The 27,197-nt window shown below is 37.7% G+C and overlaps 2 protein-coding genes across 5 annotated transcripts in view; one reads left to right on the top strand and one right to left on the bottom strand.

Moving 5' to 3' along the window:
* Positions 1 to 27,197, bottom strand: part of Ift74 (intraflagellar transport 74) — a 78,106-nt gene that overhangs the window by 16,089 nt on the left and 34,820 nt on the right. For 2 of the 3 annotated variants that reach the window (XM_021199859.1, XM_029540182.1), the window contains exons 9-13: positions 23,490 to 23,628; positions 22,081 to 22,143; positions 18,061 to 18,204; positions 15,733 to 15,773; positions 14,053 to 14,132 (exon numbers count right to left, since the gene is read on the bottom strand). In XM_021199859.1, coding sequence (XP_021055518.1) covers positions 14,053 to 14,132; positions 15,733 to 15,773; positions 18,061 to 18,204; positions 22,081 to 22,143; positions 23,490 to 23,628 — 467 coding nt within the window. Of the gene's footprint in view, positions 1 to 12,041; positions 12,515 to 14,052; positions 14,133 to 15,732; positions 15,774 to 18,060; positions 18,205 to 22,080; positions 22,144 to 23,489; positions 23,629 to 27,197 lie in introns of those variants that run through there. The other variant, XM_021199860.1, reaches the window with a different exon arrangement.
* The window catches only part of Lrrc19 (leucine rich repeat containing 19), a 15,670-nt gene continuing 15,231 nt past the window's right edge, over positions 26,759 to 27,197 (top strand). For both annotated transcript variants that reach the window (XM_029540183.1, XM_021199861.2), the window contains exon 1: positions 26,759 to 26,847. The gene's annotated coding sequence lies outside the window, so the exon portion shown is untranslated. The remainder of the gene's footprint in view (positions 26,848 to 27,197) is intronic.

Here is a 27,197-nt window from a genome sequence, read left to right as displayed (position 1 = left end):
AGTGTCTGAAGACAGCTACAGTGTACTTACATAGAATAAATAAATAAATCTTTAAAAAAAAAAAAAAAAAGGAGCAGGGCAGGGAAGCATGGGAATGCTAACTTGTGCCTGTGCATATGTATCATATATAATACTGATTATTTCTACTCATCTTACAAGTATATTTCTCAGTTAGGAACAGTTAGATTATATTCAGATCACATGGTGGTAAATAGCCAAATAGCAGTAGCAAACTGAGGAACCTCTGAACCTGCTGAGGCCTACTAAAAAAGTCCTAGATCCTTGAGCTGGCAACTCTTGAGACTAGTTAAGGCATTAAGAAATTACAAGGAAGGTCTGCATTCTAGGCTATTTAAAAACTTACCACCTTATCTTTCTTCCTCTAAACGAAGGAGAATCTCCTACACATGCATTCTGTTCATAGTTCATCTTTTCCTTTTCCTGCTCAAGATACTTCAGTGAGGCTTTCTCTTCTACTCTAATAAGACCATTCCCAAGGAGATTTGGTGACACATTAATTATTATCCAACCCAAGGGCAGTTTCAGTTCTCTCACCCTGCAATACCTGCCACTATTGATAAACCCTCTTTGACATATTTTCATGTATTGCTTCTGCATTGCATAGGTGAGATCCTCTCAACCCATTTTTTACATGTATTATTTTGGTCATGCGTGCATGTGTGTGTGTGTTCAAGCATGCCACAACATACATGTGAAGGTAAAAAAAAAAACTACTTATAAGAACTGACTATCTCTGTGTACCATGTGGTTTCTGAGGATCAAACTTAGGTTCCCAGACATGTGGGCAAGTACCCTGAGTCTACTCTCCAGTCCTTAACTGACTTCTAAAACTGTACTATACCGATGACAATCTCATTTAGTCCTGTAACTTAAGAATACTTAATTTAATTGTTACCCAATTTTCAAATTCTTTCATTCAACCACTTACTAGATTCGGATTTAGATTCCCTTCTTGGGGAGTATATACATAAAACAGTATATACATAAAACTTTCCAGCATTCCCCTTCAAAATTTGTACCTCTTTATTTTCTGTTAATTTGAATATCCTCACTATCTACTATCATTTAAGTCAGGAACCCAGAAGTCCTTTCTCCCACCTGAAACAAACTCACCCTTCTTGTTGCCAACAAATTCAATGGGAAAGCACATCTGGCCAGCATCTTGAGTTACACACCTGGCCATTATGATTATATGGAACAGAGCTCCTGCATATCTCAAGATTCCCAAGCTTCAAAACAAATTCCTCATCATTCTTGAAACAGAGACAAGTCAGAGCATTAGTGAACTGGTCTATGTTGTGATTTCTCAATAGAAAATTAGTTTCTGGAGCTGGAGAGATGGCTAAGGACAGCTGGTTATAACGCTGCTCTAAAGAAAGATCAAAATTCCTTGTACTCAGTATCAGCTGGCTTAGAACTACCTAACTCCAAAAGTTCCAACAATCTCTTCTAGACTCCATGGCACTTTGCACACTTGTATTACACACACACACACACAGAGAGAGCACAGAGTCCATAATCTTTTTTTTGTTGTTAATACAAACTATTGTTTTAGCTGACTTTGGGGTGACAGCACATTAATTCATACTAAACTATTATTTTAGACCCCCTCTAACATTTTCATGCATTTAGAATGTTGTGGATAGCCCTGGGGCTAATTACAGTTGATGTCAATTCTGTTTTCCTGTGAGGGGTTGTGAACAAAGAGTTTATGTCAATTCTGTTTTCCTGTGAGAGGTTGTGAACAAGGAATGAGTCAGCACTCAGGTGATTTCTTGTAAACCTTCTTCCCACCTTAATTTGTAAAATAAAGGAGCAGAGGGAGGGAAGGTGAAGTGGAAAGAAAGAAAAGAAGGTTTGGGGGGGGGAGGAGGAGGAGGAGGAGGTACAGGCACATGGCCTACAGCAGAAGCACGGCCTAGAGAAACTGCAAGTTCTAAGGGGTCTCATAGATGTGGAAGATGGTAGTGTAGTGGTAGATCTGCCCAATGTAGGAGCATAGCATGTATTCATATTAATTGTGTTGTGTTTTCATTGCCGGGGCATATTTGGGAGGAGATTTACCGCAACAAAATGGTGCCCAACATATTGATTTCAACTCAACTAACCTGAGATAAAAGTTCACTGCCCCCCCCCCCCCCAATTCCTGAATAGGACTTGGGCAGTGAAATAGGCTGCAGCAGTGTGGATTGGAAACTGACTGAGTCTGAGTGGCCTACAGAGAATGACAAAGAGGCTCGCTCCCCCATCTCCCAGAGAGCTATAGCCAGGGGCAGCACCTCAGCCTGAGAGGCAGATTTTGGGCAGACACAGTGAACTAATAGGGGCGTCTATGCCCGAGAGAGCTTTTCTGTGTTCGCTTCTCCGTATCCTTCGCCCCACACCTTGCCTCCCTCACCCTCGTGTCTAGGACAGCCAGACTGGATCTCCTGACTGCTTGTTTATGTTGCGGATTGCCTGAAATCGGCACACAAGCACGCTGCCAGCTGCAAACCAAAACCAGGGACACAGACGACCATGCGGGTCTTTCTACACTCAGCCCCTTCCTATGCATAAAGAATCGTGGAGATAAAGGTACAAAGGACTCCGAACCAGGTAGTTTATTGACATATATAACCTTTGATACTTAAAGATGGGAAACACAATACATATCTTTTTGGCTTTACGTGATGATATTTTGAATGGTTTGACAGGGATGGATTTAAAGGAAATAGACACCTTATCATTTATTGGTATTGCAATTTTTATTCTCTTGATTTACTATGTCTTCTCAAAAGACCGGGCCCTAGATTAAAAAAAAAAAAAAAAAATTGCTTGCCTTAGAAAAGAGATTACAAGTAACACTAGAACTAAGGGTTGAGGATTTCATAGTCAAAATAAGCACCCGAAAGAGGAGTAAGAGTAGGAGACAGAAGCTGAAGAGATGCTAGAACAGAAATTTCGAAAGTTCATAGATGAGTCTGAGCAAAAGAGAGATAAGCTTAGGACTTGGTAACATAGCCTAGAGGATAATTTATTAAAGCTAGAAAATCAAAATAAGGCAGATGCTGCAATATTAGAATTATAACATAAAGAGAAGCTAAGATAATGGAACCATGGTTTAGAACACAAAATACAGGAAATTATAAAACAGCATGAACAACAGAAAGAGAAGATTAAGACTTGTAACATGGCTTAGAGGAAACACTAGAATTGAAGACACAGGAAATTATGAACAAAATAAGAGACAAAAAGATGAAAATGAACTAAAGGTTCAGGATTTCATTAAGTCAAAATAAGCAACAGAAAGAGGGGAATGATGGCTGGAGATAGGAGCTAGAAAAGATACTAGAACAAAGGATGCAGCAGCTCACATATCACACTGAGCAGGAGAGAAAAAAATAATGAGGATTGGAAGTCAGACTTGGAGAATAACCTTTTAAAATCAATCAATCAAAATAAAATAGACTGTAGACTATCAGAATTGCAATATAAAGAAAAAAATCAAAATGTGGAGGCAGAACCTTGAACAAAGAATACAGGATCGGGAAGAGTGACAAAAGGAAAGATATGAAGCGTTGACACAGACCTTAAGGGAGGAATTTAAATTTTCAATGAAGGAAAAAACTCAGGTAAAGACAGAAGATAAAATTAGAGAAAGCCAACCAAAGGTTATTAGAAAACAAACTTTAGTCTATCCAGTTAATATACAACCAAGATCTCCAGACAATGATTATCCACGGGGTTATCAAGAATTTGAATGGCAACCTGTGGATGTGTTAGATCTGAGAAATTTAAGGAAAGTATCACTAATTTTGGAATGCATTCGCCATTTGTAAAACAAGTCCTGACTTCTTGGGCTATTAAAAACAGAATAATCCCCCCAAGACTGGAAAGATATGGCAAGAGCTTTACTAGAACCTCCTACAAATTTACAATGGTTTGCATGGTGGAGAGACAAGGAGAGGGAGATAGCATGACAAAATAAAGCCAGGGCTAGAGAGATTTACACAGACCAAATGCTTTGTGAAGGTCGCTTTGCTGAGGTAGAAGTGAAGGCTGTATATGATGAAGAAAGTCTGGCATTGTGTCGATTGTCAGCCTTAAAGGCCTGGGACAAAGTAGCAGAATCAGGGAAAAGACTTGAGCCATTTTACTCAAGTCACACAAGGTCCACAAGAAACCTTCCCTGACTTTTTACAAAGATTAACATCAGCTGAGGAAAGGAGTACATCAGATTCATCAGCAAGAAAGGCAATAATTGAGTCTTTAGTCTTTGAAACTGCAAATGCTAAATGCAAGGAAGTAATCAGACCACTGAGGACAAGGTCAGCATCAATAGAAGAGTGGATTAGATATACAGTTGATGTTAGATCTCACTCACCTGATATGACTATAATAGGAGAAGCTGCCACTAAACACAAGCAATGGAGGACTGTTCCTCTTTCTCTACATCCTTGCCAACATCTGCTGTCACCTGAGAGTTTTACCTTAGCTGTTCTGACTGGTGTGAACTGGAATCTCAGGGTCCTTTTGACTTGCATTTCCCTGATGACTAAAGATGTTGAACACTTCTTTAGGTACTTCTTGACCACTCAAGATTCCTCAGTTGAGAATTCTGTTTAGCTTTGTACCCCAATTTTAATAGGGTTATTTTCACAGACCACATGAAGCTCAAGAAGAAGGAAGACCAAAATGTGGGTGCTTCGGTCCTTCTTAGAAGGGGGAACAAATACTCAAGGGAGCAAATACGGAGACAAAGTGTAGAGCAAAGACTGAAGGAAAGGCCATCCAGAGACTGCCCCACCTGGGGATCCATCCCATATATAGTCACCAAACACAGACACCATTGTGGATGCCAACAAGTGCTTTGCTGACAGGAGACTGATATAGCTGTCTCCTGAGAGGCTCTGCCAGTGCCTGACAAATATAGAGGTGGATGCTTGCAGCCAACCATTGGACTGAGCACAGGGTCCCCAATGGAGGAGTTAGAGAAAGGACTGAAGGAGTTGAAGGAGTTTGCATCCCCATAGGAAGAACAACAATACCAACAAATCAGACTCCCTCCGCCCCCAGAGCTCCCAGGGACTAAATCACCAACCAAATATTACACATGGAGAGACCCATGGATCCAGCTGCATATGTAGCAGAGGATGGCCTTGTCGGACATCAATGGGAGGAGAAGCCCTTGGTCCTGGGAAGGCTCAATGCCCCAGTGTAGAGAAATTCAAGGGCAAGGCATAGGGGGTTTCTGGAGGGGAAACCAGGAAAGGGGATAACATGTGAGATGTAAATAAAAAGAAAAAAGATATTATTGTGGAAGTAACCAGACAAAATACTAAAGTTTCAACTTATAAGGTAACTGAATTCATGATGACAATGCTAACAAGTTACATGTGAAAAGTTTTGTATTACTACACTCACCCCGCCCCCCATCTTTCTCTCTCTCTCTCTCTCTCTCTCTCTCTCTCTCTCTCTCTCTCTCTCTCACACACACACACACACACACACACACACACACAATCAGTTCTTAGCACAAAAATCCTAAGTATTAAGCACTCTTGTTACCCAGCCCACCAAACTTTTATACAGGGTTTTGCTTTTGTGACTCAAAATGCCTTGGAACTGGCCTCATTAATAAGATATCTTAGTCTTTGTTATATACCCATCTCCCTTGGCAGTTCCATGGCTGGTCTAAAACTCAGTCTTCTGAGTGCTGACATTAAGTACACGCACTGCCATGAACAACTCTTACTTCCCTTTTAAGGTGAGGACAGTGGGCTAGTGAGATGGCTCTGTGGTTCTGTAAAAGCATTTGTCCTGCAAGCCTGAGTTAAATCCCTAAAACTCACGATAGAAGAAAACCAACTCCTGTGAGTTGTTCTCTGCTCCCACACCTCTATATACACACCCCATAGCATGTACACATCTGCATTCACAAATGCACCACACACACACATACACACCAGTGATCAGGATGTAAAATGAATAAATTAATGGGAAAACTTTTTTAAAATATGAAGAAAATGAGGCTGGGTTGGGTGCAGCTAAAGGGCGTGTCCCAGATCAGTTAAAGCAGCACCGTGTGGACTCAGTCAAGACCGGTTTAGTTGCAGGACAAAAGTATTCTGCCTTAATTTTTAACTATATACCACTACCAAGACTCCTAGAGCAAACCTTATGAATTATCTATATTAGAAAGGAAGACCAACAGAGTCAACTAACCTGGACTCTTGGGGGCTCTCAGAGACTGAACCACCAACTAAAGAACATAATATGGTATACCCAGATGTGTAGCTTGGTCTTCAGGTAGGTTCTGAACAACTGGAATAGGGTCTGTCCCTAAAGCTGTCGCCTGTCTGTGGGATATGTTCTTCTAGCTGGGCTGCCTTGTCTGGTCTCAGTGGAAGAGGATGTGCCTAGCCTCACAGAGACTTGATGTGCCAGGGTGATGGGAGATGCCCAGATGGGGCTTCTGCCCTCTCAGGGAAGACGCGGGCATGGGAGGAGGGATTGTGGAAAGGGGTACAGGGAGGGGACAGTGATCTGGATGTAAGGTGAATAACTAACTTTTTAAAAATGAAAAAAAAAAGTCTTATGTAAGTTACAGAGACTTACATGGCTACACAAAAAGACTATATTCTACAGGCAAAGTAAGTTTTTTTTTCATTATTCCAAGCTACATATAAATTACAGAATGAATCAAAATTATCTCATGATAGGACAGTGATTTGGAGACCCTACAGACTTTATGTGCACATCTAGTTTATCTACCATCCTGCCATTATCAGATATTTTTGTCTATTAATAGTCAAATACTATTTATCATGCTGTCTAATCCAAACCTGGGATAATACTGGATTCTACAAATGAAGGCATTAATTGTTAGTAACTATGCTCAAACATTCATCTTGGGAAAGTATGTGTATGGTACTGTACTTAGTTGTTAACTGTGCATGTCAATCCTAGCCTACATAAACAGATTCTCAGAGAATTAGCCCCACCTTATGGATATTGGTAAAACTGCACATTTGGGCCTTTGTCCACAGGCAAAAAGAGTGTGGAATTGTCATAGAGTGGGTATATTACTTTAACTAACAAAAACTAGGACATTTATATAGCTTGCATTGGTGAGAAACAATGTCTACATACTGCTTCTATCCATAGGAAATGGCTCAAACTTTATAAGAAATTACAAAATTAAAAAAGTTACTCTAATTTATTCTGGTTAAAAACTCAAGTTGTATAAATTCTTTATAAAGCACAAGAATGTACATGAATACCTATGAAGTCACTATTTTTTGTTGTTGTTGTTCTGAGTTAGGGTTAGACTATGTAGCTTTGGCTGTCCACAAACTCATTATTGTAGACCAGGCTGGCCTTGAATTTGAACTCACTTGTCTCTATTTCCCAAGTGCTGAGATCAAAGGCATATGCCATTATGCATGCCCTTGTATCACTGTTTCTGATAACAAATAACTAGAAATAGTTTTACTGTTCAGATATTGTATATATAGTATATATTGTATTCTATAGTACAGAATATTATACAGCCACAACTATGGTAACAGCTAATGGTTGTCGCAGTGCTTAATATGCACCAGGCACCTCTCTTGTGCCTTCATCTTGTAATGATAAATACTATATATATATATATTCATTTATATTTATTATAGTTTTGTGGTTTGAGTATGAAATATTTTGATAAGCTCATATGTTTACACATTTTGTCCCCAGCTAGTAACACTGGGTTTATAGAACCTTTGGGAGAGGAAGATATACCAAAAAAAATAAGTGCACCAGAAGCAGATTTTAAGATTTTATAGCCTGGTCCTACCTAGTTCATTGTGGCTCTTAACTTCCCGTGAGAGGATGAAATGTGATTCTCTGCTATCTGACTGCTTGGACTAGCCCCATGCCAAGCTCCTACTACCTTAACAGACTATATCCCCTCTCAAACTGTAAACGAAAGTCAATGCTTTCTTCCTCAAGTTGCTTTTCTTGGGATATTCTATTGTAGCAACAGAAAGGAAATTAATACAATAGATAAAAATATTCAAGCTGAAAAGAACTATATAGTTTTACTTCATTTAAAAGCGTCTGTAAACGTGGAGTAAATCTAATTAAAGACTAAACATAAACAATGGTTACCTCAGAAGACTCAGGTGACTTTCAAAGGCAATTTTTTATTGCATATACTTTTGTATTGTTTGAATTCATTACATCAAACACATACCAGATACACCAGGGTCTCGCTAACTGCTCAGGTCCCCGCTGCCTGCTGGCCTCAAGCTCTCCTCCAGCCTAGCTTCTTCCAACCTAGCCTTCTAAGAAGCTGAGACTACAGGGAAATGCCAGACTTAGGTTGGGCACTCTTTGTGACAGGGTTTCACCTTGTAGCCCAAGCTTGTCCTTTGATTTTGAAATCTTGATTACCCCTAACATCTGGTAGGATTACAGGCATTTGCTACCATATTATAGTAAAAAAACAAAAATAATATTTAAGAACAAAAAAGGGTGACTGAGGCCAACTGAAAGCCAATAAAAGTGTATGAGAATGGTTATTTGCAATAAAACACACAAGCGTACATCTGTAAAAAAAAAAAATTTTAAAAACAGGAAAACAAAGCACAAAGTGACTAAACTCTTAAAAGATTCTAGGTCAGTTTTATAACTACTGATTTCCTAAGTGAAGATGATAGCTTGAACACACACTACTTTTTTGGAACTTTTTCACAGAGACCTGCCTGCCTCTGCCTCCTGAGTACCAGGATTAAAGGTGTGCACCACTATGGCCAGCTGAACACCCACTTCTTCTTCTTCTTCTTCTTTTTCTTTTTTTTTTTTTTTTTTTTTTTTTTTTTTTTTTTTTTTTTTTTTTTTTGGTTTTTAGAGACAGGGTTTCTCTGTATAGCCCTGGCTGTCCTNTTTGGTTTTTAGAGACAGGGTTTCTCTGTATAGCCCTGGCTGTCCTGGAGCTCACTTTGTAGACCAGGCTGGCCTCGAACTCAGAAATCCACCTGCCTCAGCCTCCCAAGTGCTGAGATTAAAGGCGTGCACCACCACGCCCGGCTGAACACCCACTTCTTAATACTGACTCTTGTCCAAGCCCTCCTGAAACTACAATACAAAGTTGCTTTCTGTGTGTTTAATTGTTTGCTTGTGTTTTAAAGTATAAGCTCCCAGGAATTGGGAATAGGAGAAAAGACAGTAGAAATAAAAGTCTGGAAACCAGAAACAGGTGACTGGTGTCCAATGTGTCGGAACTAAGGAAGCTTCAGCCTAAGCTAGAATGAGTAAAGCTCAAAGCGACGCGACTTCAAAAGGGATTCTACACAGAAAGGCAATTACTTGTCTTCACATCTACTCCACAAAAAGTTTGGACATGCATTATATTGTAACACTGTTATTAACAGAATTTATTTAACGTAAATTAGATTTTTTTTAAAAGGTCTGGTTCAGGTTAAATGGACCAAGAAATGTTACTATGAGGGACTAAGCCATGAGATATAAACTATCATGTATTAATTTATAATGAAAATATTTCCTAGCAATGTTTTCCCCAAAGCATATGGCATTCATCATATGCAAGGCTCTGGTTTCCCTCCTTAGCACCAGGAGTTGGGGAGGAAAGACTATGAAATGTAAACCTTGAGAGAAAAGGCTCTATTAATAACCTATTTTACCTATTTTATTATAGTCTTACTTACTGTTGTCTTACTCAAGGCAACAATGCTTTTTCCACAGTTCCTTTGTTCATACTAAAGTAACACCTTTAAGGGCTGGAGAGATGGCTCAGTGGTTAAGAGCACTGACTGCTCTTCCAGAGATCCTGAGTTCAATTCCCAGAAACCACATGGTGGCTCACAACAATCTGTAATGGGATCTGATGCCCTCTTCTGGTGTGTCTGAAGATAGCTACAGTGTACTCATATTAATAAATCTTTAAAAAATAAAAATAAAAAAGTAGCAATTAAAGCTGTCTTTACTTGGGCTGGTGAGATGGCTCAGCAGGTAAGAGCACCCGACTGCTCTTCCGAAGGTCCTGAGTTCAAATCCCAGGGACCACATGGTGGCTCACAACCATCTGTAATGTGATCTGGCGCCCTCTTCTGGAGTGTCTGAAGACAGCTACAGTGTACTTACATATAATAAATAAATAAATCTTTAAAAAAAAAAAAAAAAAGCTGTCTTTACTTGATGGTTCAAGCTGTTCTAATCTTGAGAAGATCAGAAGGGTCACACTTCCCTAGCCCTAAATTTATATGGTACTCTGGAGACAGGGCAAGTTTTCAAACCTCTCTGTTTGGCTTTTGCTCACAGTTCTTACTGCCAACTTGGCAAAAGCAGCTAGCGTAACCTACACAATCGCCTGTATCCTGAGCTCTCCTGAAACTTCCTCTCCACAACTAACTAGTCAGTCCTTTAACATTAGGCACCACACAGAATCTCAGAACAAAAAGCACAGAGAAGTTCATTGCCAGAATGTAATATGCACGATCTAATTCTTGTTCTCAGTTAAAATATCATGAGTCAAAAATATCTTCCACGTTATTAGAAAGCATGAATCCAAGGTAGGGATCCTCTGGAAAGTAATAAAATCTTTGCAGTCAAGCTTTCTGGAGAATACACACTTATATCCTAAAATAAGAAGACCCAAAGAAGAGATTAGAGCTCAATTTTCACCTTTAGTTCATTGTACAATTCCTTCTTTGTTAAATTATGGATTGTTGAGTGTATCCAACACGCATTTACTTCCCAGATACTGTGTTGATGAACTAGATTACTAAAGTGAGTAAAGAGGTAGTCCCTGCCCTTGAGGGCTTACAGTCTATGAGGGAAGACAAATAAATTAAGTAGGCAACTGTAAAACATTCTGTGTTCCAGTAACATGGAGGACAGTTACTCATCTAAGCCTAGAAACTAGTTAGGGAAGGAAGTTCAGAGTTATGTCAAGTAAGAGGATGCTGAGTTAAATGTTAAAGGCTAAGAATTTAATCAGATGACTAGAAGAACAACAAACACTCAGTTAAACAGAAGACAACAGAAGCAAAAGGTTAGAGCATAAAGTAGTTGAATGAATGGTAATAAGGAGAAATGTTAGGTAGCAGAAATAGACTTATTATTAGATTACTACAGAGCTGGGTAAGATGGTTCCTATCTGTAATCCCTTCTTTTGGAGGATGGGGTATGAGGATTGCTGTGAATTTGAAGCTAGCCTGGGCTATACAATAAGTTCTAGGCAAGCCTGAGCTATACTGTAAGAACTGGTTTAAAGGGGAGGCAGAGCCCAGAGATGACTATGGGATGAAATGGAGGCTGATAGAGTCACACTAGAGAACTAATATGACATACAAAACTTGTTATTTTGTGCAACATGGTGAACCATATTTAAGCAGGACAAGGACACCAAGACATATTTTACACAAATCATTTTTTTACAGCATTATACCAAAAAAGAACTTAGAAGGGGCAAGAATGGAGGTGGGATAACCAGTTAGGAGGCTACTGCAATAGTTCAGGCAGAAAGAAATGAGGTCCTGAACTAACAAGTAACCTTCTAACAAGTTACCATCTACACAACCCCCTGTGTTGTCGCAGTAATTAGGATGATCACAGAGCAGAGCAGTAGCAAAAATAATCACTGATGTATTAATACACTTACCTGTGATTATACACACACACACACACACACACACACACACACACACACATCTATGTTTATATATTTATATATGCTTATATGTCCTAATAGCACTGCTACCCAATTATGGATTAGCTTATTCTATATTAATAAAAAATAAATATTTGAAACAAAAAAAGAAAACAGAAGCAAAAACCAAAGCATTCTACATTCTATTCTATTCTATTCTATTCTAATTCTATAGAATGTTGCTACCCACACTTTAGTTGATCTTATCCCCTAAGGTAGTTGATAGAAAACAACCTCATAGATATGCTATTAATTTATGTGCTTTGTAAATCAGGTTGACAATAAAATTAACCATCCCAGGTAAAGATGCAGATGTAGACAAAAAAATATCTACTACTTTATTAGAAAGCATGAATCTAAGGTAGGGATTACAAGTTCAATTAATAAATTTTACTTCCCAAATGCATCATTTTAGGAGAATGAACTAAACACTAAACATTATAATTTAGGAAGAAAATTATTTAGGATGCAATCTGTAAAGTTTCTAAAAATAAAAACATCAGATTTTTCTAAATAGATCTCCATGTATGAAAAGCAACAGGGAGGAAATAACACAGACAAAAGACACAAAATCCCATAAGCTAAGGATCAATTGATGAGATCACTGTACAACATTGGTGTAAATATACTCTTTTCCCCCTTAGATCTTTCCTTACAGAGTTTCTGTTATGTATCCCTAGCTGTCCTGGAGCTCATTATATAACCCAGGGGACCTCAAATTCATCTGTACACTCCTGCTTCTGTCTTCAGTGTTGGGATTTAAGATGTGTGCTACCATGCCCAGCAACAATGTGGCCCATGCTTGAGGATCATGAGGAGTAGATTTAAGTTGCTCTCAATGAACAACATGTAAAGTGACTGAGCCATTCAAATATATACATACTACAGAACATGCTACAAACAGTAAGTTTATATAATCTTGAAATTGAAAACAAATGAATAAATACAATTTAAATTTAATATGACCTTAGTACTATTATGAGCCTACCTTTGTCACAAATGCTATTTAATAATAAACTTTAGTGAGACATTACCATGATGCTCATTTCCCAAACCAGAAAACTAAAGCATAGTCAAGCTTACTTACCTAAACCTTTAGAAGTTTTATAAATGCCATCAGTAACCACACATAGATATAACTATATGTTTCTTAGAACATATTTTAATTTCACAAATGAAATACTTTGAATCAGAAAGTCAAGCTTATGCTTAGGCAGTGGAACTAAGACTTTATCAGAAAACCTCTGGTTTAAGTCTAGTTTTTACTACTAACTTGGAGAATTTAGCAAACTACTAATTGCTCTGAGCTTTCATGGTTATAAAATAAATTAAAAGGTTTAAAATTAAAATTCAAAGGTTTCTTATAGAGTGCTCTATCCAGGTAAGTGATTTATCAACAAAACAAGTAGTATTTATATGATTAACAAAAAGGCATGAATACTATCTTTAAAATCAAAGTAAAGGGCTGGAGAGATGGCTCAGTGGTTAAGAGCACGGGCTGCTCTTCCAGAGGAAAGGTATTCAATTCCCAGCACCCATATGGCAGCTCACAACTGTCTGTAACTCCAGTTCCAGGGGATCCAATACCCTCACACAAAGATAGATAGATAGATAGATAGATAGATAGATAGATAGATAGATAGATAGATATAGATAGACAGACAAATAAAACACCAATGTACATAAAATTAAAAAAACAAATTTTATTAAAGATTTGTTCAATAAATAAGTAAATAAAAGTAAAAACAAAGTTTAAGGATACTCTTTTTCCCTACTGTGAATGTCTATTATCAACCATTGGTAAATTATCCTGATTTTCCTCCACTACAAATTTATTAGTTGAAGGTAAGCCATGAACTCTTTAAACAGGGAAACTATACCAAGAGTAATCTAGTTGAGAATTATGATGCCCACACTTCTCCCATACATACAGAATTTCTACCATTAAGACCCTAGGCTGGGGAAAAAGTAGACAACAGTGCTTGCTCCCTCATAACTGAGCCCAACCAGGAAACCAAGTCTCTCTGGGCTGCTTGAGGTATTTGTTACCTGATTATCATCTCCTCTACCACAAAAAGAAAAAAAAGAATCCTTTGAAAAACTAGGTACTTATCTTATACAATCATTAAGTTACTTAAAATTTTAATCAAGTAATTATTTTATTTTATACTATTTAGAATACTCGGTGTATATATTTCAGTTAACTAAAGTTGGGAGTATCATAGAGTATTATACTTATTTAAATAATAAGAGTCACTAAGATTACAATTAATATGTGTCTGTTCAGATATATATTAATTGCATTTTGAAAAGCTCAAAAAATATACCACAAACATTACCTTGGTGCTCCTCTAAATCCATGTCAAGTTGTCTAATTTCTTCACTAAATTGGTTTATTTTTTCTTTTATATCTGTTAACCTGTTAAAGATATTAGAGAACTTTAGAAGCAACACAAGGGAAAAAAATCATAATGAGCACCAGCAAACTGAAAATTTTTCTACATCATTAAAAGGTTAAAATACATCTAATACAATGTGATAGTTTGTATATTCTTGGACCAGGGAGTGGCACCATTTGGGGGTGTGGCCTTGATGGAATAGGTGTGACCTGGTTGGAGTAGGTGTGTCACTGTGGGTGTGGGCTTAAGATCCTCACCCTAGTTGCCTGAAAGTCAGCTTTCCACTAGCAGCCTTTAGATGAAGACATAGAACTCTCAGCTCTGCCTGCGCCATGCCTGCCTAGATGCTGCCATGTTCCCACCTTGACGGTAATGGACTGAACCTCTGAACCTGTAAGTCAGCCCCAATTAAATGTTGTGTTTTATAAGACTTACCTTGGACATGGTGTCTATTCACAGCAGTAAAACCCTAACTAAGACACACAATGTGAGCAATTTTGTGTCTGGTGAGCAAATTCTATTCTGAATATATGAAGAATTCATTTTATTCAATACTACCAATAATAAATTCATGAGAGTGTACAAAGGACATTAATAAACACTTCTTCAAAGATGAACATGAACAACAGCACATGAAAAGAAATTCAACACCATAAGCCATCAAGGAATTGCTACTGAAAGCCAAAGAAAAAAATACTATTTCACATCCATTGACACTGCTGTAATGAAATCATGGATAATAATAGTTTTTTTTTAAAAAGACAAATGATGCTAAATGATGAAGATTATAAAAACCCGGACTCTCATACACTGCAGGTGGAAATGTAAATTGTCTATTTGTATAGAAAAATACAATGCCTATTATGCAGCCATTTGATCTAGACTGGACTCCAAATTTATAATCTAAAATACAAAGTAACCACATAAGCCAACAATTCCATTCATGAATATTTACATAGGAGAAGTAAAAATAAATGCCCATACAGAAACCAGCTCACAGATGTTCATGTCAATATGATTCCTAATAGCCACAAAAAAGAAACAAGCAAAGCCTATCAATTGATGAATAAATAAAAACCATACAGTGGAATATGAATTGGAACTAAAAATAAATGATATACTGATGTATATACTACACCACAGATAAGCCTTGAAAATGTTAGGTTAAATGAAAGCATGTTGCCACATGAGTCCAAAAGCTGTCTGACTCCACGTATGAAATGCCCAGACGAGGCGAACAGGTAACACAGAGTAGATTCCCAGTCTTAAAGGAAGGAAGGGGTAAGGAAAACAATGGTTCCAAGCTGTGGAATTTAGTTAGAGTGACTGATCTGGGACACTGTGTGTCCAACTGTAAATCTAATGAAAAGCTCTGATTAGAATGCTTTAAATATATAATGTATATAAGCCATCTCTTTGTAAAGCTGTTTTTAAAAAGAAATTATATTAGGCAATGACAAAGAATTAAAACCTGGAGACTGAAAGCTTGATAAATATTAACATGTGAGCTGCCTGAAAATGTCTATAAAAGCATGTACTTTATGATAAGTTACATCATAACTTTATGATGTAATCTGAAAGAACAACAAATATAAAATGTCCCGGTTCAAAGGTACTTACTGTCTCTCCATGCTGGCTATTTCCTGATTATCTTCTTTAACCTATATAGGCATAGAAAAAAATAGTATTTAAAGAATAACTCGTCTGACTAGACTATCTGAAAGAGAACTTCACTAAGGAACTACTTACAAATTCTCTCCTTCTTCCTCAAACATATTTTTACCTACTGTCCTGGCCAGTTTTATGACTGCTTCATACAGACTAGAGACATCTGAGAGGAAATGTAAATTGGGAAAATGCCTCCACAAAATCAGACTATAAAGCCAGGTACTGTTGCATAAACCTTTAATTCCAGAATTCAGGAGGCAGAGGCAGGTGTGCATCTGTGAGTGTCAAACTAACCCGGTTTATACAGTGAGTTCCAGAGCATCCAGGGCTACAGAGATATTCTATCTCTAAACAAACAAATGAACAAATACACAAAGGAGCAAATAACTAAAAAACAAATCAGGTTATAGACAAGTGTATAAGGCTTTTTCTTAAAAAAAAAAAAAAAAAAAAAAAATTGGTGATTGGGCTGGTGGTTCTAGGTTCCATAAGAATGCCATGAGGAGAGTAAGCCAGTAAGCAGAATTGTTCACGGCCTCTGCATCAGCCATGTCCTTAGATTCTTGCCGTTTTGTTCTTGGCCTAGCTGTTTTGGATGATGAATTATGATATGGAAATCTAAGTGAAATAAACCTTTCCTCCCTAAGTTGCTTTTGGTCATGGTGTTTCATCATAGCAATATAAACTCTAACTAGGATTCTTATCAGACTAACATAGCTTCCAACATGAGTCAATTAACTAACAGGAGGTATCTTGGATTTCTGAGACTCACCAACATCTAAGGGTCCAACTACCAGATTTGGGATAATAAAATAAAATTTCAGAAAAACAATAAATAATTTTTAGGGTACATTTATACCATGCCATGTAGTATTTTGAATATGTATAATTCCATATCCTATAGAATATACATATGCACAATATATGTGTGTATATGTGTGTGTATATATGTATATATATATATATATATATATATACAATATTAATTCTAGGTTATATTTAATATTTTCAAGATAAGATCTCTATAGTTAGTCTGGCTGTCCTGGAACTCACTATGTAGACCACGCTGTCCTCAAAACTCACAGAGATTATCTACTACCTGCTTCTTTCTGCCCCCCAGGTGTGTGCCACCAACCCCTGCTTCAAGTCAGATTTAACTAGCAATCTCTAAAGCATTTTCTCCTTTCCTGCCCCTAATCTTTTCTTTGTAAGGAATGACTGAAATTTTAGAATATTTTTAATTGTATTACATTTTAATTTATATACTATATGTGGGAGGGTTCACTATAGTGCAAGTGTGGAAGTCAGAGAACAACTTTCAGAAACTAGTTTCCCTTCTACCATGTGGAGTCTTAGGATTAATCTCATACCACCAGGCTTAGCAACAAGTGCCTTTACCTGCCAATATTTAGACTTTAAGATCATTCTAGAAAGGATGATTCTAACAGTCTTTTAATTGATCCATAAGATCCAAAAACCCACTAGGCACACACACACAGACACATGAACATGCACACATGCCCACAAACATAAAAAAACCTCAAAAGAGTTCCAGGAGAGGTCTCTGTCCTTACAAAGATACAGTTCTCCCAAGGGTATTGGACATCTCGGCATAAACAAGCTCACTGTAACTTAGAGCTAAATTAAAGCAGCCTAGAAGTAGTGGAAAAGCTATGGAATACATGGCATGTGATTATGTCATACATAATTTCATATGACATTTAAATTGCATTCTCTTCATGAAGGCACTAATACTAACTACCAAATTTATTAGACTTAGGACACTTCTATTTTTGGAGAAATAAACATAAATAATGGAACTAATTTTCAGTAAGATTATCTAACTAGTTAACTCACCAATAAAGAAGTATCCATGAAAAAAAAAAAAAGAAGTATCCATGAAATAATGATATAAATACACACCAAAAAATACAAAATGAGGATTTACTCCAAAATCAAGCTGTTTTAAGAGAGTAAGAGTTTTCTGTTTTCTTGGCTTGTATTTCATATTGAAGTACAGCTAACTATTGTTTTTGGATAATATCACATTGACTTTTTACTTAATTCATAGCTCTTAAAACAAATAAATGGCCAGGCAGTGGTGGCATGTATCATTAATACCAGCACTTGGGACACAGAGTCAAAAAGATCTCTAAGTTCAAAGCCAGCCTGGTCTATGGAGCAAATTCCAGGGCAGTCAGGGCCACACAGAGAAACACTGTCTCAAAACCTAAATGAAACAAAACAAAACAAAAACAAATAATGGAGTTTCTTCTGTACCTGCTTAAGCAATCTCTCCCTTTCCTCCATTGGTGATCCCATGCTTTTGTCTTCTGCAATCATTTGATCTCGATGGGACTCTAACTCATAAAGTTTTTCATACAGCAATACAGCCTCTTGTTTTACTTGGGAGTGTGCTATTTCCTAAGAACAAATAGAAAATTTTTAGTTGGTCTTCTGGAGAGACAGAAGTTAAGATACAGACATGATGCTCGCCTTCCGGTTTCCACCTGCACCTTGGAGCTGATCCTGTGCTTCAGCCCTCCACACCCCAATCCCACCCAGAGAAAACTTGTTCCCCCAGGAATGATGACACACCCAAGCTCACAGGTGAGACCACCAATTACACCCCAATACCTGGTCCAAGTGGAACCTGCTTGGGGCCCAGTGGATGCAGGAACCTCACTCAGCAGAGAGGGACACGATCCTTCTGATTTCCATCTACACCTGATCCTGTGCTACAGCCCTCCACACCCTAATCCCAGAGAAAGCTTGGCCCCCAGGAGTGCTAGCACACCCAGGCTCACAGGACAGACAAGCTCCAGTCAGAGTCAGCAAAGCCAGATAACACTAGAGATAACCAGATGGCCAGAGGCAAGCACAAGAACATGAGCAACAGAAACCAATGCTACTTGGCATCATCAGAACCCAGTTCTCCCCACACACCAAACCCTGGATACTCCAACACACCTGAAAAGCAAGATTCTGATGTAAAATCACATCTCATGATGATGATAGAGGACTTTAAGAAGGACATAAATAACTACCTTAAAGAAATACAGGTGAACACGGGTAAACAGGTAGAAGCCCTTAAAGAGGAAACACATAAATCGCTTAAAGAGTTACAGGAAAACACAACCAAACAGGTGAAGGAATTAAACAAAACTGTTCAGGATCTAAAAATGGAAATAGAAAGAATAAAGAAATCACAAAGAGAGACAACCCTGAAGATGTTAGACGTAGGAAAAGGATCAGGAGTCATAGATACAAACATCACCAACAGAATACAAGAGATAGAAGAGAGAAAGAGAGAATGTCAGGTGTAGCAGATACCATAGAAAACATTGACACAACCATCAAAATATTGCAAAATGCAAAAAGTTCCTAACCCAAAACATCAAGAAAATCCAGGACAAAATAAAAGAGCAAACCTAAGAATACTAAGCATAAAAGAGAGCAAAGATTCCCAACTCAAAGGGCCAGTAAACATCTTCAACAAAATTATAGAAGAAAACTTCTGTAACCTAAAGAGATGTGCATAAACATACAAGAAACCTACAGAATGCCAAATAGATTGGACCAGAAAAGAAATTCCTCCAGTCACGTAATAATCAAAACACCAAATTCACAGAACAAATTAAAATATTAAAAGCAATAAGGATAAAATGTAAAGTAACAGACCTATTAGAATTACACCAGACTTCTCAACAGAGACTCTAAAAGTCAGAAGATCCTGGGAAGATACCATACAGACCCTAATAGAACAACAACAACAACAACAAAAAGCCAGATCAGGCTACTATACCAGGCAAAAATGTCAATTACCATAGATGGAGAAACTAAGATATCCCATAACAAAACAAAATTTAAACAATATCTTTCCACAAATTCAGCCCTCCAAAGGATAATAGAAAAATCCAACATAGGAAGGGAACCTACACCAAGGAAAAAGCAAGAAATTAATCTTCTTACAACAAACCCAAAAGAAGAGAGTCACATAAACCTAATTCCACTTCTTTCTTAGTCAGGGTTTCTATTCCTGCACAAAATATCATGACCAAGAAGCAAGTTGGGGAGGAAAGGGTTTATTCACCTTAAACTTCCACATTGGTGTTCATCACCAAAGGAAGTCAGGACTGGAACTCAAGCAGGTGGGGAAGCAGGAGCTGATGCAGAGGCCCATGGAGAGATGTTACGTACTGGCCTGCTTCCCCTGGCTTGCTCAGCCTGCTCTCTCATAGAAGCCAAGGACGGCACCACCCACAATGGGCTGGGCCCTCCCACCCTTGATCACTAATTGAGAAAATGCCTTACAGCTGGATCTCATGGAGCCATTTCCTCAATGGAGAATCCTTTCTCTGTGATAACTCCAGCCTGTGTCAAGTTGTCACACAAAACCAGCCACACATTAATAGTGGGAGATGTCAGCATTTCATTCTCACCAGCTGACAGGTCATCAAGGCAGAAACTAAACAGACAAATAATGAAAATAACAAATGATATGAATCAAATGGACCTAACATATCTACAGAACATTTCAGCCAAACACAAAAGATCATACCTTCTTCTCAGAACCTCATGGTTCTCCAAGACTGACCATATACTGAATCACAAACCAAGCCCCAACAAATACAGGAAGAGTGAAGTAACTCCTTATATCCAATCACACCACCATGAATTAAAGCTGGATTTCAACAACAGAGACAAGAGAAAGCCTACATACACATGTAAACTGAACAACTCCCTACTCAATGATCAATGTGACAGAGAAGAATAAGGAAAGAAATTAAAGACTTTCTAGAATTCAATGAAAGTGAAGGTGCAACATACCTAAACTTAAGGACACAATGAAAGCTGTGGGAAGAGGAAAGTAAATAGCATTAAGCACTTCCATAAAGGAATTGGAACTTTCTTATACCAAAGATTTAAAAGTAGACCTGAAAGCTCTAAGAAAAAGAAGCAGCAGCAGCAAACACATCCAAGAGGGTAGAAGGCAGGAAATAACCAAACTCAGGGCTGAAATCAATCAATCAGAAACACAAAGAATAATACAAAGAATCAAGGAAACCAAGAACTGGTTATGTCTGAAATTTTTATGACTTTTTTTCAGTTTCAAAACCATACAACCTGCCTTTATTTGGTGAACTAAATCTCTTTTAAAAAGAGAACAGACATAGAACTGGAAGTGGTAGGAGAGCATCTATGAGATGAGCTGGAAGCCTAGGACAATGGAAACTGCCAGCAATCTATGAGGGTGACCCTAAGACTCCTAGCAATGGATATGGAACCAGAACCAACCACCTCTTATAACCAGGCAAGACTTCCAATGAAAGGATAGGGACACCACCCCAGCCACAAATCCTCCTTACAAGATGTGCAAGGATAAAGAGGGAACAAAAATTGAGGGAATGGCTGACCAATGAATGGCCTAACTTGCGACTCATGCCATGAGAGCCCACCCCTGACACTATTAATGATATTCTGCTATACATGCAGACAGGAGTCTAGCATAACAGCCATCTGACAGACTTTCCAGCAGCTGATGGAAACAGATGCAGAGATCACTGCCAAACATTAGGCAGAGCTCAGAGATCTTGTAGACAATGGAGAAGGATTGAAATAACCAGAAAGCAAAGGCACCACAAGCAAACCTACAGAAGACTAACTTGGTCCCACAGGGCTCACTGAGACTGAATCACCAATCAAAGAGCATGCATGGGACAGATCTTGGGCCCCTACACATATTTAGCAGATATGCAGCTTTGTCTTCATGTGGGACCCCTAACAGCAGGAGCAGGAGCTTTCTCTAACTCAGTTGTCTGCTTTTGGGTCCCTTTCCCCTCTCTGGGATGCCTTGTCAAGCCTCAAAAGAAGAAGATACACATAATCCTTTTGCTACTTGATATGCCAAGGCTGGTTGATATCCATGGAAAGCCTCCCCTTGGGAGGAGAAGCTTTGATTGGGATGTAAATTAGTTAATTAATTAATAAAAAAAGAAAAGAAGAATGGAAGTGTTACACCCTCAAATGATTTATCCCCACGCCTTTTTCCTGGTTTAGTCTCCTATGGTTTTTCTAAACTGCTATTAATTTTTTTTTCACTGCAGTGTAGGGCAATGATTGGCTTTGCATACAGTAGTATCTGAAGAAAATCACAACTAAGAAACCCAATCTATTTCTTACCAATCTGAGACCTTTGTGGTTAAACTCCTGAGAGTAAACTGTGATTCTGGCTGATGCTCCCCTGAATTACCTTCAGAGCTCAGTGACAAGAGAACATGCCCACAACTTTATACTCACAGTTTCTAGGCTCTCCTTTTTCATGTTCAGAGAATCTAGTTGTTGCTGAAGTGTATCTAATTCCTAAAGGAAAAAAGGAAAATTTAAAAGAATAATTATTTTTCCTTTATGTTTTAGCATATCATGTATGAATATGATAAAATAAATTCTGTAAATATATTCAATATCTAACTTACCAAGGTTTTATCCTATTTGGAATAGCTTCTTTTATTAGTTCTAAAATTCTTCTCACATACTTTCCAAACCTTATACGTTTGTCACAATTATTATATAAATATCTTGATCATAGTAATTATCAAAGTCTTTCAAACTAATGATGTCATTGTTCAAAATAAAGATTTAAAATTCTAATATTCTTTAGCCACATGTTCACATCTTTTGCCTAACTTCTTTTAGAGTCAAGACTTATACATAGGAGGGGACAAAGGGAGAAAGAAAAATAGAGGGAGCAAGGAGGGAGGGAGGGCAGAAAAAACAGAGGGAAGGATGGAGGGAGGGAAGAAGGGAAAGAAAGACAAATGATCACAGAGGAAAAAAGGAGAAGGAGAGAGAGGAGACATGAAGGAGAGATGAAAGAGAAAGAACCATTGATCATTCATAACCCCTGTGCAAAATGTAATATACTTTGGTAATAGTTTGGCATTTCTACAATATGCTTTCTTCAAAGATTCATTTATCCAAAAAAAATTGTTCAAGATAAAAAATGTTCTAATAAAATTAAATGAAGCAATATCTTAGAAATAAATAATATTCATTACTGGCAGTTATTGGCCTTTTTTTTTTTTTTTTTTTTTTTTTTTTGGTAATCCTTCAGTTTAGGGTCATCTGGGCTTGAAGAAGCACTGATGTTTAACACTGGGAGGGTTATCATCAGGCACCTAAACTGTTCCTTTAAGCAACATGACTAGGAAACCATTCAAATCAGGGACATAACGGGTTAAGTGGCTTGTTGCTTATCAAGCTGGGAGAAAGATGAAACAAAACTAATATCTGGCTGTGGTCTGTGAGCCCCTTTAATCTCCATTAAAATTCCATAAAAATCTAAGTTTTTAGATAATGTGTGCATGCATTTGTAAGACAGAACATCTCTGTGAATTCCATGCCAGTCCTGTCTACAGAACAAGTCTCAAGGCAGCCATGGCTACATTGTGAGACCCTGTCTCAAATAAATAATTATATCCAAGCATTTTCATATACCTTTATGACATGCAAAACTGAAGATGAGAGAACTAAATTATATGTATTCTTTTAAAAGCTAGAACACTATGCAGCATAAGAAAATGAGGCCCTTGTTACAATGAGGCTCGGATGAGTAGGTTCAGTCTCAGAGACCCTGGTTTTGATTTTTCAAATTGTACTTTGATTAATTTTGTGCTCCATGCCAAGCATACAGTCCAGAGTAATATCACCTGCAACAGTTTCTCATTTGTGGTTTTCATTTCTATGTACTTGACTTGTTTTTCAGGAGACATATTTTTGATAATGCCATCTGCTGCTTGCTTTTCTTGTTCAACTTCTTCTTCTACACTTCTGATTTGTTTTTCCTTCCTGAAATAAAAAGCATACAAAGTTCCTGTTAGTATACTGTGGGGGGAAAAAAAATCAAATTATTCTGAGGTACTAAAAAGAAAATCAACCATATAAAACTTGATCACATCAGCCCAGACTCTTCTCATCTGCATCCTCAAATCCAATTTATTTATTTTCTATTTAAATGTATGACTAAAACAGGGAGATTGTCATATATAATCTTTCAGGCCTTGTACATCTGAGGGTTTATTTAATGGTGATATATGCCAAAAGTAAATATTAGTCTTAAAACAGTGACTTTCAAACATCTGTTAGTCATAGCATTCTCTGATCAAGTTAAAATCTGTATAGAAAGTTACTGTGTAAATCATGTAAAGCAAGGCAGCTCTGACCAAATTAGCCAATACAGAGAGCTACTCTACAATGTGAATTAGTCTTAGAACTTATTTATTTTATCTTATGTGAATGAGTGTTTTGCATGCACATATGTTCCATGTGTGGGCCTAGTGCCTGCAGAAGTCAAAAAGAGGGTACCAGATCCTTGTTACTGGAGTTACAGGAGTAGTAAGCTATTGTGAGGATGCTGGGAACCAAATCCTAGTCCTTTGCAAGAACACTGAGCAATCATACCCCCCCACACACACACACACACATAATTTGATTTTTTTTTTTAAAGAAAAATCATAGGTTTGGTGAGATGGCTCAGTGGGTCTAGTGCTTGCTGCACAACCCTGATGCAATCCCTGATTCCCTGATTTCAATCCATGGAATCAATGCAGGAAAGAACCAAATGCCCACATGCACCATGTCACATGAGTACCTATATACACAGGTGCACACACAATGATGATTGATGATGATAATGATCTAATAAAAACTTAAAACCAGGGGCTGGAGAGATGGCTCANNGGTTAAGAGCACCGACTGCTCTTCCAGAGGTCCTGAGTTCAAATCCCAGCAACCACATGGTGGCTCACAACCATCTGTAATGGGATCNGATGCCCTCTTCTGGTGTGTCTGAAGACAGCTACAGTGTACTCATATAAATAAAATAAATAAATAATCTTAAAGAAAAACATTTAAAAAAAGATGGGAAACATAATTTAAAAAAAAAACTTAAAACCAAATTATACCTTAAGATCAATAATATGCTTATATTTGCTTTTACCTATTGCTTTAAATACAACAGGTATCTAACAAACATATTTTAGCACCATAACACATTAATTTCCTGAAAAAATATAACTATTGTATAATAACAGCAATGACAGCAATGGTTACCATTGTGTAATCACAATATATTCACACAAAATACCACTAGTGTGCCCAGTATTTTATTTTCTACTAGTCAATTACTAGTACAGTGGAAAAACTTTCTTTTTAAAGAAATGGTATTTTTATTAACTCTAAGAATTCATATAATGTATTTTGATACCTACCCCATTTCTCAAATATCTGCCTTCTCTACCATCATATAGCTCCCTCTTCCAACTTTTTGAAACATCTCTTCTGCCCTTAGTACAGTGTAGTTTGTGTTATGCAGTTCTCTTGGGAATGAAGCCTGCCTAATAGTATGCTTGACTTACCAGGAATCATTTTTTTAAAAAAGCTGAGAGAATTTATTTGCTAGGTATGGTGGCCCATGACTTTAATCACAGAACTTGAGCAAGAGGCAGGCAGATCTCTCTGAGCTCAGGAACAGCCTGGTCTACATAGGAGGTTCGGGGCTAGCCCTGACTACAGACTGTGAGCTTGTCACAAAAAGAAGAAAAAAGGAAAGAATGAGTTTAACATAAATTTTTGTACAAAGGTCATGGATCGGGATCTTTTACTATTTTTTAAAAATCTGATTTAAAAATCTATCATTAGTTACTGTCTTTTACTCATAGATAACAACTTGTATTGTCTTCAATCTGTTACCAGCTAAGTCCTTTAGGGTCACATACTCCATGCCGTCTATATACTCAGATCCTACAACTAGCAAAAGGAACCTAAACTTAGAACACTTCCTACAGACATCTCAGAGTAGGAAACAGACAACCAGGAATTTCTTTTTCTTTTTCTTTTTCTTCTTCACTGAACAGGCAGTCATATTTTCCCTCTGTCCATCAATAATTAGCATGTGTATTCTAGTGTTAAAATTTAGGTGAGTTCATGAGCTCACCTACATTTCATGACTCAACAAAGAAGCCCTGTTTCTTGGAGTACTCACTGTAGATTGATGGGAGCTAGTACTGTACTGCATTCTACTTTACAGAGGGTTAAAACTGCATCACAAGGAAGGTATCTTATTTTCTGAAGGTATATAATGGCTGCCAGGTCTTTAAATGGCTTGAGCACTTTGCCCCTGTAATAACTTGGCAGTAAAGTGACTAATAAAAGCAAGGTATCATAAAAATGAGCAGACAACAATGTTGAAAGGCAGTGGAATATAAAACTTGGTGATATACTGAATTTAGCAAAATCTAAAATAGCTTTAAAATTAACCCACATTACTTTAGAAACTGTACTGGCTGGTTTTGTGTGACAACTTGACACAGGCTTGAGTTATCACAGAGAAATGAGCCTTCCTTGAGGAAATGCCTCCATGAGATCCAGCTGTAAGGTATTTTCTCAATTAGTGATCAAAGGTAGAAGGGCCCAGCTCATTATAGGTGGTGCCATCCCTGGGCTGGTAGTCCTGGGTTTTATAAGAAAGCAGGCTGAGCAAGCCAGGGAAAGCAAGTCAGTAAGTAACATCCCTCCACGGCCTCTGCATCAGCTCCTGCTCCCTGACCTGCTTGAGTTCCAGTCCTGACTTCCTTTGGTGATTAACAGCAATATGGAAGTATAAACTAAATAAACTCTTTCCTCCCCAACTTGCTTCTTGATCATGATGCTTGTGCAGGAATAGAAATCCTAACTTAGACAGTAACATCTTCCAAAAATACTCTCAATATTTTACAATTTAAGCTACAAAATAAAATTGTTAATATTTTGATAAACTTTTGAAGTGAAACACAAAAAAGTAATCTATGTTATTTGTTACACTTTAAAAGTCAAGGATGTCTTTAAGAAATTAGGTTCTAGTCAATCTTTCGCTAAGGAAGTCCAGCTTCTCTTTAATCACTTGTTTACGAGTACAAAGGTTAAAACCGTGAAACGCGCCCGTCTGACACAGGCTTTTCTAATGGTGTAGAGGAAGCAGGGTAAACTCCTCGCACATCCTGCTCTCAGATACAAAAGGAGAAAGGGAAGGTAAGCGCTGACATACTTAAGGCCGAGCTGTTAACCTTGTAAGATCTGTAGAGCAATCCTTGCCGTTAGTGATAAAGAGAACATGATCATATTTTCACACTGTCTACTACCAAACAGGCAACGGCTCTTTACAAATCAAGTTATAATGGAATACAAAAGCTTTCATCTAGCGAATCAAATTTTTAACATCAATTTTATTTTTATTTGTTTTTACTTTTAAATGTTAATCAGAGAAGTCTGAAGTAACTTTAACCTTAAAACAAATTTACAGCTCTTGCTCTCCCCTTCCCCATCCCCCCCCTTCCTCCTCTCTCCATGTGCTCATGGCCATGGCTGGCCTCTACTTCTCT

The sequence above is a fragment of the Mus pahari genome, chromosome 6, assembly GCF_900095145.1.
Source record: "Mus pahari chromosome 6, PAHARI_EIJ_v1.1, whole genome shotgun sequence".
Classification (NCBI taxonomy): Eukaryota; Metazoa; Chordata; class Mammalia; order Rodentia; family Muridae; genus Mus; species Mus pahari.
This window is presented reverse-complemented; position numbering and strand designations above follow the sequence as displayed.